Consider the following 15,797-nt stretch of genomic DNA (forward strand, 5'->3'; position numbering starts at 1 on the left):
CGAAATAAGGGCAGTGTCATATACCAACGTATTATTATAGAAGAAACAGAAAATGCCTTCTTAAAGGGATAAATAATTAATCCCAAGTCCTTACTTATTAAAACACTCTTCAAGAATGACTTAAAGTTAGTTATGTGTTCCCAGGTCACACGAAGTTCATGCCTATTGTTAATGAAGAGTCTCATGTCTTGAGAGATAAATTGCTGTTTCTTGACACAGGTAACTGTGAAATAGTCTGAACACTGAAATCTAGAGACAATTTTTCATTTTGGAAATACACGTTTAAATAATGTTGTGAGGTTGGTTAAGTGAGTTAATATTCAGGAGTATGAAACTCAAGACAGTGTGCTATGACCACAAAGGATTTTACTCCACAAAAGGGAAATACTTGTTACAAGTTTACTTTATGATGTTACTTTTAAAATTGAATGCAACTCTGTGCTGCATTTCAAGTGCAAAGAATATTTTCCAGAGCTGAGGTGTGCAGGGGTACTACAGTGATAGTCCCCTGTTCTATTAGACAGACAGCAATGGTTTCTGCAAATATTCACATTCAATTGAATTCAGCATTTTGTCTTGAGCTTATCAGTTGTTTATTATATCCCCGCTCTCTGCACATCTTCCATATTATTTCAGCATTCTTCTTCCCTCTCAAACTCCCCTTTTCTCTTACAATAAGATTTTTTTCTTTTTTGAATCCTGTTAATAAAAAAATCAAATATAGGACCTCAGTTTCAATAGCTGCAATTGTCATGTGAAATTCATATAATCTCTTGCTGACCTGGTCAGCTGCTGAAACTCTTTACAGAGCAGAGTTGTATAGCCATGAAACTTATATTTGTAGCATAGCTGATTACGTGAGATCTCTGTATTTATATTTTCCAGTGAATTTAGTGACTGATCAGTTCATGCAATGATAATGGTCGTATCTACTACATATTAGTGTGCACGAAGATAAGGTGTGTAAAAAGCTGCCTCATACTTTTTTTTATCTGGAAAGACTTCAATACACTGAAATTGTCAAGTACTACAAATACCATGCTACAAAAGCTTCTAAAATTTTAACATTATTCAGACACAGCTTTGTAGTTGCAATAACCTTTATTAACCTGCTTTGTAGTGCAGATTTGGGGTTGTTTGCAGCCAAACTGCCGTAAACATTTCAACATTCAAAATAATTTGTGATATTGGCAATAGGTTTGGGTATTCAGCAATGAGTGATTTATACAAAATTATCGTTTTTGTTGATAGTACGCTGTCTTTGTTAAACCTTTCTTTATATGAACACAGATTTATGGCCAATTTATTAATCCGGAGCAACCTGATTAAGCACTCTCGTACACATTTACCCAAAACATCACTAGTTACTGTGCTTTTAAAAACTTTTTTATTGTTATCTTCACTGGAAGAGACTGACTCTTAGACATGACCCGAAGGACTTACCATTTATTGATTCCTCATCTCCCTGCAGTACTGTAACAGATTCTGTGCAAACAGGAAACAGAAAAAACCTGCTGCAGATGATTGATCAGGGGTCTACTGACTTCTTGAAGTTGAAGGGCTGAGGGAGGTGGTTTTCTGTCTTAAATTTTAAAAATGCATATATTTTAAAAATATTTTTCTAGGATGATTTTTCCCCAGATGATTTTAAAGGAAAGGTCATCTTCATGCATTTTGCTGTTCTTTCAGATAAAACATAGCTTGTTGTTGCCACACTCCCATCATGCCCAGAAATTAATTAAGTGTGCTCATCTTTTCAGATAGATATATATAAGTATATATATAAAAAAGCTTGCCCTGAAATATTTAATATGAGGAAATGATGGTTGCATTTCTGCCCTTAATTGTCCTTACTGTATACTTAAAATAGCCTGTTTCTCAGTTATATCTGTGATAGATAATTGGTTATATTTTAATTTTTTTAAATACTACTACTATATTATTGCAGCTTTATGGAACCTTTTTGGCTGAAAGGGTGAACATTAAAATAAAACTTTAAAAAAAAAAAGTTATCAGAGTAGTCGAACTATGATGCAATCAAAACATTTTGCCTGTTGTTGACTCTAGCAGATATAAGGATGTTTTCTTCCACCAGAAGGATTTCTTTGATGTCCTGGTTTCAGCTGGGATAGAGTTAGCTGTCTTCCTAGTAGCTGGTACAGTGCTATGTTTTGAGTTCAGCATGTGAAGAATGTTGGTAACACTGATGTTTTCAGTTGTTGCTACATAGTGTTTAGACTATAGTCAAGGATTTTTCAGCTTCTTATGCCCAGCCAGGGCACAAGAAGTTGGCACAGGACACAACCAGGGCACCTGACCCAAACTGGCCAACGGTGTATTCCATACCATGGGATGTCCCATCTAGTTTAGGAACTGGGGAGTGGGGGCGGGGAATCGCCGCTCGGGGACTGGCTGGGTGTCGGTCGGCGGGTGGTGAGCAATTGCCCTGCGCATCATTTGTACATTCCAATCCTTTCATTATTGCTGTTGTCATTTTATTAGTGTTATCATTATCATTATTAGTTTCTTCTTTTCTGTTCTATTAAACCGTTCTTATCTCAACACAGGAGTTTTACTACTTTTCCTGATGTTCTCCCCCATCCCACTGGATGGGGGGGGAGTGAGTGAGCGGCTGTGTGGTGCTTAGTTGCTGGCTGGGGTTAAACCATGACATTTGATAATTATTTCCTTGCTCTTCTGAGCTCCTTAGTCTTCAGATGATAGATGTTGAAATGCCTTTTCCCTATATCTTTATTCAGGCAGTTCAAGAGTAAGAATACAGTAGGAAATAATTTGCTTCCTTTTTTCCTGCTCTAAGATCTTTTTAAATCTTATTGAGTGAAGTTACTTCTTGTTAGGTTGACTTTCCTGAAGACTGAAGTCCTTTGTCTCTTCACACAATGATTATAGACCAAGTAAGCGTCCTTCTACAATATGTCTTAGTCCCTGAGCTGGACAACCATTTGTAAAACAGAGTAAACGACTCTGTCTCTATAGCTGCCTTCTGGTTTTCAGTGCTAATCTCGGCAAAGAAATTCAATATTAAACATGGCAGTGAGTTTTGCATGAAAATTTAATAGGTCAGTAGTTCCACTAACAAAATGTTAAGTGTACAGTCTTCACATCTATGGTCAAGGATTGTAGTTACATGACAACACGTGAGCCATCTGTCATACCATCAGTTAAGGGTGACCATCAGTCTATGGGGTTCAGCAGTTTGTTATGTACAGCAGTATCAGGGCTCTGTGGTGTGACGTACCTGTATAGAACTGAGAGAACTTTATCAGATTCATTACCAATGCCTTTGTAATCGGTAGGAGTTACACATCTGTTCCTCCTAGTCCTGAGTTACTTGGACATGAGTTATCTCTAACCTTGAAATGGTCCTGTTGTATAGTCCCAAGTAATAAGACCTTGTTAAAATTTGGATGTATTAATTCAGAAGCATTATCAGAAATACAGTTTATACAGCTTCAGCAAACAACATTTAGGTCCTGATTTCGAAGTCCTCTACTGCCATCCTGATGTTGCAGTATTCCTTTTCTGTGCAAGAAAATCTGTATCCTCTATTATCAGCTAGCTGCTTAGCATAGTCTCCCCTTAGGAAAACCGTTGATGCTATATTTAGAACTCTGACATAATAATCTGCATGAGGAAGGTAGTTGCTTTAGTGTCCCTCTTTCACTTGTGGAAAAAGATAGACGCTGTGGAAGGACTGCTGAGATTTTAGGAGGAATGAATCATCTCATGATTTTCTCATCTCTTTCTATTGATTTCTGCAGTGCACCCACGTTTGGTTTTTTTCACTTCAGTTACTTAATTTCCATTAATATCTAAAAGTGGGGTGAATCTGAGATATATTACAAAGGATTTTACTTTCAAAGAATAAACCACTTCATGTTAAGACCATTGCAGAGAGTAGTACTGATAAGCTAGTACCTTCTATACTGATGCCCAAGTTTACAGTAATTTGTCTAATAAGCTCTGAAGGCATTTGGTTTTACAGCATTTGACTCTACCTGAAGCCAACTGACTTTACTATAAGTGTCTAGACAACTCTCCTGACAGTTACTATGCAGAATTACAGCAAAGCAGAGTGCGTAATATGTCTGATGGGATGAGGAGAAAATATAAAGGCAGGCTTGTGGGTCAAGATGAGGACTGGGAGGGATCACTCACCACTTATGGTCACGGGCAAAAGACAGGCTCAACTTGGGGAAGAAACAAAATCAATTTAATTTACTACAAATCAAATAAAAACCAAGGATATTCGGAAGTAAAACCAAACCTTAGAACACCTTCCCGGCTCAACTCCACTCCCGGTTCTCTCCACCTCCTCCCCCCGGCGGCGCGGGAGGACGGGGAATGGGGGTTGGGGTCAGCTCCTCACACGTTGTCTCTGCTGCTCCTTCCTCCTCAGGGGGAGGACTCCTCGCTCGTCCCCTGCTCCGCTGTGGGGTCCCTCCCATGGGAGACAGTCCTCCATGAACTTCTCCAATGTGAGTCCTTTCTGTTGGCTGCAGTTCCTCACAAACTTCCCTGGCGTGGGTCCTTTCCGCGGGCCGATCTTCAGCCACACACCGCTCCAGCAGGGCTTTCCCTTGGAGTCATGGCCATCTTGGGGGGCCTCCGCTCCCCCGCTCACCTCCATGGGCTAGGGGGGGACAGCCTGCCCTCTCACCACAGGCTGCGGGGGCACCAACCTTCTCAGGGGCATCCCCTCCTCCCCCTCCTTCTTCCCTGACCTCAGTATCTGCAGAGGGTTCCTCTCGCATCCCAATCCCCCTGCTCACTACCGGTTCCCCTCCTGAAATCTGTTCTCCCAGGGGTGCTACCATTGTCGCTGATGGGCTCAGCCTGGGCCAGCAGTGGGTCCGACTTGGAGCTGGGGAAGCTTCTAGCAGCTTCTCACAGGAGCTGCCCCTGTGGCCCCTCCCCTGCTACCAAAAAAACCAACTGCGCCACACAAACCCGTAACAATCCCCAATGTGACACTGTTATGGAGGCACCTGGGAGGCAGTTTCTGCAAGGCTCAGCCCTGTAGAGGTTACGGCCTTAGCAACAACCAGGAGTGATGTCTATTGACTTCTCTCCTTAGACCCACTCATTATAAAGGGAATAGTCATCCTTGGAAGTATTTGATAAAGTGTAGAAAGGAAAGCCAGTATAACTTAATATATATGTAATGGTACAGCTTGCCTCAACTTTTGGTCACTTGTCTTTTTGACTTGTACTCTAGTGTTGGTGCTGTAGAGCCAAACAATTACATTTCACTCCTTGATATCTGGTTTTATAGTTGGACATATGCTATTTATACGTTCTCAGGCACAGAAGAATCGTAATTTGTCATATTTCATGATCTCAACTAAAATGCAGCTAGTATTTGCAACAGTGGATACAATTATGAGGAAAAAATAAATATGTATTAGTAGCCAACAGGATAGCCATTATGTATGTAATCCACAAAAATGCTAAAGTGGAAACTATCAGATAAAATGAAAGGTGGTCCTGCAGATTTGTTTTTTGTTGGAAACAGGCAAAGCTTCTGGAGATTTTTAGACTTGGTGATAATGATAGATGAGGTATATAACTTCTTGGGGAAGATGCAGTGCGAGGACAAAACTGAACACGTGAAACCACCCTGAGCACTGTGGAAATGCAGATTTGGCAAAGTGATAGACAAGTAACATGCGGAGATGCACAGGTGCCTCTGCAGTATCATGTTGTGCCACTTGCTACAGATTTTTACTTTCTTTAAAATGTTAGAGGAACTTACATGTTACAAATGCTGCCTGGCTGGCATATACAGCAATGGTACAGGTAATGAATATCTGATCCAGATTAGTGATGGGTTCTTAGCAGATCAGAACACCATAAAAAATACATAATGTGTGTAATTCTTATGTGTAACTGTAAGAATATTTTTTTTGTCAAAAACTTCCCCAGGACAATGACTACATGCCTGTGTTTCGTTGTCTTTCTTAATTATTAGAGATATATTGTAAGAGTCTACTGTAAAGTCAGGATCTGAAATCCCCAAAACTCAGGGTTGTATGGATGTGAGGAACTGGAAACTGCCTTTGTTTTCCCTTGTCCTGGAAACTTTAGATTCTCTCTGTGTTTCAGGAAATTTCTTGTACTAGAGAATGAATACTTTCCTGAGAGGCAAAAATTGTATTTCTTTTCTGAAGGAAATATCAAATGAAGAAAAGGTACACGTGCTGCCATTCTGCACCATGCTGAACTTTAGACTGAGTAAGGATTACAAAAGTTTGGGTCCATTGTGTAAGGTCTTCATGTGCTTTATAAACGCCTTAGGTCTTTAAACTTTCTCAGTTCTCTTGAGGCTTCTCTGCTAAAGTAAAGAGAAGGAAAGTAATAACTCTATCACAGTCTCCACACTGCATTGTCTTAACACCCGTATGTGGTGCATCAGCTATTGCAAGTACCATGTTCGTAATTCCAGGTGTTCCTTTTGGATAACAGTATTTTGAGGAATGGTATTTCTCTTTGTGTTAGACAAAAAATACAGTATTGTCATGTTTGAGCTAGAGGAAGAAGATCACCACTAATAACAAAACAAGCTTTTCAGAGAGTGACTAGCCACCAAAATTTCTGAAAAAGTCAAAATACAAGGTCCTTATCCAGTCTATGAAGCATTTTTTCACACATCGTAGAAAAAAAATGAAGATATTTCTTATTAGCTGTTATCACCATGTGCTTCACTAATGTATATTGTCATGACCCCTTGAAATCAAGGAGGCAGTAGATGACCAATTCTAGTTTTGAGATTAAAGAAAATGAATATTTAATTAGTAGGAAGCAGTCACGATTGACAACTTGCACCATTTTATTGCTATCCAGTTAACATTTATTTCTCAATATGTATGTAGAGACACGTAATTATCATTGTCTGAAAGATATTGATAAGTGTTGACTTTCTAATGACTTTCACTGGAACAGTCTTAAAATTTTGTAGTAGTTATTTAAAATTGTCAAATGCTTAGATAAATAATTGAAGTACTGATATCATCCAATAATAATTTGCATTTATGACAGATTATTGAGGCAATGCAAGCAGTGCTGCTGGCAGAAGTTCAAATGACTATGAATACCTTGAGAAAGACAGCAATCTGCAGAGAGCCATTGGCCATAGTAGAGAATGGAAATGGTAAGTTGCGAACGCTGCCAAAGACTGAGAAGAGGGATTTGCAAATTTGCAATACATTAAAAATATTTCTTTGCCATGTAGGTGGAAAATTTATTGGTATATTCTTTTAGAAGAACTTTCTCTAGTATTCAGAACAAGTTAGGAGTATGAGTTCATAATACATTATTTCTGTGTAAGACAAGCCAAGTAGCCTATTTCTGACCTTATCAGGCTGTCAGTTTTCTCATGTGATTGTCAAGGAGTTAAAGGACTTCCATGATCTCTCAACATCTCTGAATATTAAAGAAGAAAAGGTAAAGTTTCGTTGATTGTATGATAGCTCTGGTATTGTAAATACATTTGCAAATAAAGGAAGTAGTGTGTTTAAATAGAATCAATAAATTATATCGAAAAGAAGTTTTACAAATTTATCTTTTCAATGATATCAGAACTTATACAGAGTTAAAAATTAATTGTTTAGATTTTATAACTTCATAATTTAATACAGAATATTTTATTTTTCTTTTAGAAATAACCTCCCTGTAAGGAGATACCAAATGCATTTTACAATTAGATCATTTCATATTACAAGAAGCTTACTATTTGTAACTTTACAATGGTGCTAATGTTTATGGTAAAAAAGGTTGAAACTGACTTTATGTTATGAAGTTATGCAGTTTAGCCCATTAGCTGAGTCTTAAAATTAAGTGACCTAAATTTTAGATCCAATCTTATTAGTGAGCCTTCTCTTGGGAAACTAATTTATAATCTCGTTGAGTGTGTGTGTCTGTCATGAAAATTTGTTACCGATCTACTTGTTCCAGGATACTAAAAATGATCAGTGATACTTGCTTCAGGCCACAAAATAAAACGGTGTCTTTATGATTTGGACTGCTGGAATATAGTGAAACTCAAAACACTTTGAATAATTGTCATATATGAGTTTATATTTTGCTTACAATGAAGATTGCTTTGAATAATTTTATTTTTATGTGGTTTGGAACAAGATGCATTGTAACTAAAACATCCCCAGTTGTGAAGTTCATAGATGGATTTGATTTCAAATTTCCTGAATTTTCAGGGTGTGTTTCAATGTGGTGTTTTAACATGTGTTACAACAAAAACGGGACTAACTGGAAGTTGCAAATCCAGATATCTGCAAACTCCAGATGTGTAGGTCTTTGGGCTTGTTTCAAAACCTTCTATGCTAGATGAAAAAACATTTCTGTTATGTAGAGAGTGCTGGAGTGATTATTAGAGTCTAGTAGTCAACTGTTGTTTATCTGAAGGTTATTCAACAAACTAGAAAATTGCTTTGCTAGAATGAGCATGGTATTCATATGCATTTATACTGGATAGGACTTTTTTTCATATTTCATGATCTGAACTACATAAATATATCCTGTAAAGCAGAATGGATTTTTTGACATATCATTGTTCAGCAATTTAATGTATTCTGAAATAGACAGAAAACATACAGGAAGACTGGGAAAGAGAGGTTACACTAAGAGTATTTAATGTCATATTAGCTCCCTTTGTTCTCATTTCCATTCATGTTTTAGCATGTTGCATTATTCATCACAATATGTGATAGCACAAATGTTCTTGTCTTGGTTTGCATGGTTTTCTAATAGGCACAGCAAAACTTGATGGGTTTATTCAGAATTGAACAGATTCTTTTTTTGTGATTTCTAATATGTTAAAGAATAAAACTCTTTGTGGCATGTAATGATATGCAGAAATTATTAAAAACCCATCCAGGAGTAAGTCTACAACCAGTGTAATTACTAAGACAAGCAATTATGTCTGGTTTTAGTCATTCATCTGATAGGTATGTTGTCTTATCTTAAATAATCTGTATTTATGGATTGTACAGTAGTTGTCATCTTGTGCAACATCAAGGTAAAGGATAAATATTGTTTCAGGTTTTTAAGCCATACTTCAAGACTGGGATCATGCATTCTGACCCAAAGTAAAAGTATCTGAATCCTGGCTGCCATCATCATTGTACTGTATTGCATTTTTGTTTAATTGGAATTAAGAGATTTGATCTGGAGATGTTTAACCTCGTTTAACTCAACAAATTTTCACTGAACTCAATAGAAGTTTTCTCTAAAAAGACAAACAGAACTTTCAGGATTTGACCTTCAGTTTTTATTATCTTTAAAGTTTATAGTACATCATATAGTTGTTTTTTCAGAAAGCTCCTTAATCCTTAGGAAGCTCCTGCATCCTAACTTCTTGGTTAAGGGTGATAGCATTTAGACAACAGCTTTACTTGCTGAATAATTTAAAATGCCACATTTTTCTCTGTGGTTCCAAACAGACAGAATTGTTTGATTGAATAAAAATAAATAAAAACCCCCATAATATATTTTTCTAGAAACAAAGATAAGGAATTAAAAAAGCTATTCATGTAAAACATGCCAGAGAAAAGGTTTACTGTGTTCTGTCCTAGTACATTCTCCCATTGTTGCTAAAAGGAAATAAAAATGCAAACAGTTGCAATTTCTTTATGTTAATGTCAGATATAATAATTTTGGACCTGTTCCAAACATATTGATAGCTATCTTACCATTGATTTCTGCAAGCTTTGCTTCAGGTTTTCAAAGAAGCTGAGGTTTTCCCTGATTTTTTTACATGCATCGTAATTCTGAAGAAGTACATTGCACTTTATCATTTCTTGCCTTTTTCCTAAATGCTGATAATCTCAGGTTAATGGTACCATTTAACAGGTTGTCAGTGTGGTATTGTTTTCCCCTGCCATGTGAGTCAGTGGCAATGATTTTAAAATATTAAAAATCTATCCACTCTTACTTGAATAAACTAAGGAACTAAGTTTGCTGGTATTCTTCATGCATGTATTATTTGTAGTATTTGATCTTATGACATATATATCTAGTCCATACCCAGCCATGTGCAGAACTTCTTTGATTGGAGGAAAAATGGTGGTAATACCACTGTTCTTATTCAATAGCCCAGTGATTGGATACAAAGAAACTGGGTAGTCCTTCTTGTAGTTGATTCAAAGCCATATCTTCCTCAACAGTAATTTTATTGCTTATTCTCAAGGCATTCTGCAGTGAGTCATCTATAGAAGTTGTTTCACTTTTCACGGAAGTCTCAAAATATTTGCAAGGGTAAGAGTTAGAAATGAGATTCCCTCACCTCCTGGTGTGTGTTGTGTGTAGGACTGTGATCTCCTTTTAGCTACTGCACTGAAGCAGTTTCCAATGTGCCATCCTTGGATGCCTGTTTCTTCTAATGCATAGGGAGCCAAAACTATCTTATTTGAAACAGTATTATAGCATACAAGTTTTTCTGGAATTGTGTGCTTTATTTTTTCATAAAATGTGAAGAACTGGATTTATTTACCTTTTAAGGAAATTGTGAGGATAAAGGTGTTCAAGATGTTCATGGTCAGGTACTAAATTAAGGAACTGATGTGTGCGATATTCCAGGAATGCCAAAAACTGGAAAAGTGAAAGGAAAGCATAAAGTACAGGCTTTATTCCCAAATACAGAATATTATTTTAACTGCCTCTTATATTTGTGGAAAATTTACATGTGAAAAATCACACTACTAAGACTAGCTTGCAATAAATTCTGGTTTGCACTTAAAAATTCCTAGTTTAAGAAACTGCTAATGATTCAAGCTTTTAAGTATATTTGAAAGCTATTAGCTATAACCTCATCTTTTGTATGTGGTTTTGGAGCTCTTTAAACTATTCAATTAAATGAATTGGTTCTTGCAGGAAAAAAGCTTCTGCTGATAAATACCAGAGTGAAATTAATGGTGGCAATTGAATTCCATAGGTTAGTGTAAAGAATTGTCAAAGACTTATCTAGAATATAACAATATGTTTTGTTAAAATAAAGAATCCATCCAGTAATGGTAAATCAATGAAAGGCAGGATATAACAGCTTCTGTTCACTAGAAAAACGTAGTCACCTGCAGCAGAGGGTTTCAAACACTCCTATTGACTGGGTTTCAGAAATCTGTCCAGTTGCAGACAACTTCTTGTCAACTCTTAGGAAGTCATTCTGTAACTGTGTCCTTCTGTATAGCAAATGAATCTTCTCGCCTGCCTGCAAAGTCTTCAGGTTTTGTCAAGGAAGTGCAGATAAGGAGAAGGGTTGTTCCATCTCTGATATTTTCCTTCATATTGTCATCTTGTTACAACCTACTGCCTTTTCATATTAGTCCAAGTATACATTTTGACTCTATTTAAACAAACAAAAACAACCCAAAAGTCAATGCTAACTGAGCATTATTCTATTTGGACCATTGATATCACAAAGATTACACAGGATTTCAGTGAAAACTTGTCCTTGGTTGCCTGATTGCTGGGGAAATAACTTTTAGGGGTGTAAAATGCATTGATACTCTTACTTATTGTAACCACATAAATGTAATTTGTATTGTTTGTGTTCTGGTGAAATACTACATGCCCAGAAAACTTGAACGACATCTGAGGAATTAATTTCTGCCTTAACATTTTACATTCAGATAAATGTACATCTGTCCTCATATCTTTACATTTCCCTTACTGTGTTAGTTTCAAGTTTGGTTTGGGGCTTGTGATGTATATAATGTATTAAATCTTTGAAACTGCTTGCATTGCTGTGGCTGGGTTCCATACCCAACATGAATGAAGTAATCAAGTAAAATCTGGAAAAAGGCATCCAGACAAAATGTGCTGGAGTCCTATACGTGCACATAACCAGAAAATGAAAGCCATCAGTGCAGCGCTTGGGAAATATCTCTTCTCTTGTGGATTGACTACTTGTACAATCAGGGATTATATCAGGCATGGAGTGGGGGGAACTCATGGGAGCATTTCTGATACACAAAAGAAGAAAAGGCTGAAGAGAATGGGATACAAAGGAACTGGAGGTAAAAAGAAAAAAGTCTAGGAAAATGGAGAAGGAAAAACTTATAACAGAAGCATGGCAATGTGAACATGTACAAAAGTTTACCAGTTTTCCAATGGTTGGATGATTAAAAGAAATCAAGGCTAGAATTTGATCCCTAGGAAATGAAGAAATTTTGACAGTGTGCATGATTTTGGATTGAAAGAAAGTGAGAAAAAAGATTATTAAATGCACAAGCAGTTAAGAATCCATGTATCCCAGCAGCATGGGTTTTGAAGAGCACAAGAGAAAATGCTCCATTTTTAGCACATTCTAATCACATGAAAATAAAGGCAATTCAGTTGTCTGAAAGAAAATCAAAGACAGTAAGAAGCATCTTTCATTATGACAGGTATCTTAAAGGAAAAGAAGTGAAGGGTTTGTGTTAGTTTTTATAATCTGTTTGTTAAACTCACAGGTTTTACTGATTTTAATTATTATTATTTTTTTTAATATGCAGATATTTGAAGGAACCTAAGGTGATTTACCCTATTGTCCTGGTTTCAGCTGAGATAGAGTTAACTGTCTTTTTAGTAGCTGGTACAGTGTTATGTCTTGGATTCAGTACAAGAAGAATGTTGGTAACTCACTGATGTGTTCAGTTGTTGCTACATAGTGTTTAGACTATAGTCAAGGATTTTTCAGCTTGTCATCCCCAGCCAGCGAGAAGGGTGGAGGGGCACAAGAAGTTGGCACAGGACACAGCCAGGGCAGCTGACCCAAACAGGCCAACGGTGTATTCCATACTATGGGACGTCCCATCTAGTATAGGAACTGGGAAGTGGGGGCGGGAATCACCACCCAAGGACTAGCTGGCTGTCAGTGGGCAGGTGGTGAGCAGTTGCACTGCGCATCATTTGTACATTCCAATCCTTTTATTACTACTGTTGTCATTTTATTAGTGTTATTATAATTATTAGTTTCTTCTTTTCAGTTCTATTAAACCGTTCTTATCTCAACCCATGAGTTTTATTTCTTTTCCAGATTTTCTCCCCCATCCCACTGGATGGGGGGGAGTGAGTGAGAGGCTGCGTGGTGCTCAGTTGCTGACTGGGGTTAAACCACGACACCTATGCAGGCTGGTTTTGGTTTGGTTGGGTTTTTAAATTGTTTTGAGGAACCAATAGTACTTCCTGCTGCTTTCTCAGACTAGTTCAGTTTTTCAGGGGTATTGAGATTAAGTATCTTCAGTTTAGTATATGAAGATCCTAGAGTATGTCTCCAGAGGTTATGTTTCCACTGGTCAAAAAGTGTAATAGGATTAATAGATTGCACTTAGTAGCGATGAGATTACATTTGCATGAACCCACCCTAAATTCTTTTCAAGAACAACATTTCTACAGTATATCAAAATTCTGTTTACAAAATGTAGTGAGAGCTGATCTGATTATGTCAAAGTAGAGTCCTGTTCATAAATGTTTAATTCTGAATCATGCCACCATTGTCATGACGTAAGCATAGGTTTTGGTAAAAATGAGTGAGAATGTTGATGTGAAATCCTTACACTTCAGGAATTCTTTTCGTACATGGATCCTCCAAAATACATGAATGGAAATGTCTTTCTGAGCCTCACAGTATCTGTGATTAAAACATATAGTATTTAAAATGAAATTGATCAAAACTGCCCCTCTTCCTATATAGTCTCTCTGTGCTTTGCAATATTTCCAAACTTTAGTTTGAGTTTTAGAGCAAATTTGAACCAAACACTACAATCATATTTTCTTGCAGTTGTTATTTTTCAACTGTTTTGACTTTAGGCTTCAGATATCTTTCTGCCTGGCATCTCATACTTTTCCAGTTTAACCGTATTCTCCTGTTGCGTGTTACATCTTCCACCTGGAATCTTCCAGGCTGTTTTATTCCTTTACATTCCTATCTTCTACGTCCTCTTTTTCCTGAGAAACAAGAATATTAAAAATTATCTGCAAAATGGAATTTCTTTTCTCTGCCCACTCTATTCTTCTTATTAGTGCAAACATTTCAGCCAATAGGAACAAAGTTTTTTAGATGGAACTGAAGTTTTGTGTTCTTGGACAAGTTCATGTGTGTAACAAAGTTCATTAAACTATTGGACTGACTTCAGGCTGTTTTAAAAAAAATTTTGGCAGGCCAATTTTTTGTGTGCGTGCATTAACAATAAGCAGTGTAAGAAATTATTTTATAATCAACATTTCATCACTATTAATGAGAATTAGATTAATCTGTAATCTCATTTTAATCCATGAAACAGCAAACCAATTAATCTAGCATTTCTTTGATGAATGGACTTTGAGTATAAGCTGGTGACAGCAGTAGCTTTCCTCTGTACTGAATATGCATTAAAAATGAGTGTATTATATCCTAGTTTCCTATTACAAATATTTCCAGTAAAAGAATACAAATCAATGTTGTATTTTAGCATCTAACCTGTGGTTTAACTGTACCACTGTATCATGTCCTATATATCCAATTAAAACTGTATTTTGATCCAGTAGTCTTTAATATTAGTGGTCAAGTACTAAAGGAAGTAAGCTTAAAGACTTGTTCTAGAACTACAGCTTATTTCATTCCATGCATCATATATTTTACCAGAGAACTCCTTAATGTAGCAAAAATCAGATTTGGTGTGTATTTTTACACAAAATCAAATTGTACAGGCGCCATCTCAGACTCCTCCAAAACATTAGAAAAGATAGGATTCACTGGTCAAGGAGGCAGTAAGGATGACATGTATTCTAAATTCAAATGGACAATATAGCTTGGACAATTTTGTTTTCTACGTGCTTCTTTCAGTGGTTACTGAAGTGGAAGAATCTCTAATATACCTTATATTTAGATCTTTAAAAGTAAACACTTTTTTTCAGGCTGTTAATATAGGCATAAAATTATCATTGGTTCATTTTTCATCTCTACTGTTTATTTAGAAGTTCATTTGGTACAGTCAAAGCACAACACAAGTCTTTCAAAGATTCAGAAGCTGGTTCTGAGTTGGGGCCTCAAAATAACAAGTGAAGGAACCACAAGTATTCCATGTTTAAATCAGTGTCCCTAGCTTTTTTGGAGCAAGCCTAGTCCCCTCTGTCTTCTACTGTTTGTCACATCTTGCTTCCTTATTCTGTCTCCTTGCCTATATTGTTCTTAATCAAACACAGTGTTAAGGCTTACAAATAGCCTATAATCTGTAATCCTTATAGTTTAGTTGCAACCCTGCTTTTTTTTTTTATGACTAATTTAGTATACAGAGCCATGGGTCAAATAAGACTCCTGATGTCCCCTTAGAACTGGAAGAGATGTAAACGTACCGTGGAAAATAGGTGTGTAAGCAACAACGTAATGTTTTAATTTCTTGTGTGTCTGTGTAACATGAGTCTTAATTTCATCCAAAAAGGTGGATGGAACAAAACCTTTTGTTTTTCACCCTGGTTAGGTTATGTTTTGAAGTTTGTCCTTCTACTATTTTAACTTAGCAATACTCAGAATCTCTAACTGCTCAGATTCTTTCCTGTTCATTGTCCATGCTGTTAAGTAACTCACAGGCCTTAATGGCATTTCCCTGCTTCACTCTTTATTTGTCCTTCTTCCACTCACACAGCTTCTGTAAAAGCTTGTGAATAAAACAGCAAAAAAGGAATACTTTAGTTCCAAGTGTAACACTTCCTTTAGAATTTGTTGTGCTAATAATTCTTGCAAAGCTGGTGATTTTCTATTATGGGTCAATTATGAGAAGCAGACTGGAGTGGGGGGAAGTACTTCT

General features: G+C 36.7%; 1 protein-coding gene across 1 annotated transcript in view; it reads left to right on the forward strand.

Moving 5' to 3' along the window:
* The window catches only part of WDR72 (WD repeat domain 72), a 130,100-nt gene that overhangs the window by 77,655 nt on the left and 36,648 nt on the right, over window positions 1-15,797 (forward strand). The window contains exon 18 of the mRNA XM_049812316.1: window positions 7,060-7,171. Coding sequence (XP_049668273.1) covers window positions 7,060-7,171 — 112 coding nt within the window. The remainder of the gene's footprint in view (window positions 1-7,059; window positions 7,172-15,797) is intronic.

This window comes from Accipiter gentilis, chromosome 10 (assembly GCF_929443795.1).
Source record: "Accipiter gentilis chromosome 10, bAccGen1.1, whole genome shotgun sequence".
NCBI lineage: Eukaryota > Metazoa > Chordata > Aves > Accipitriformes > Accipitridae > Astur > Astur gentilis.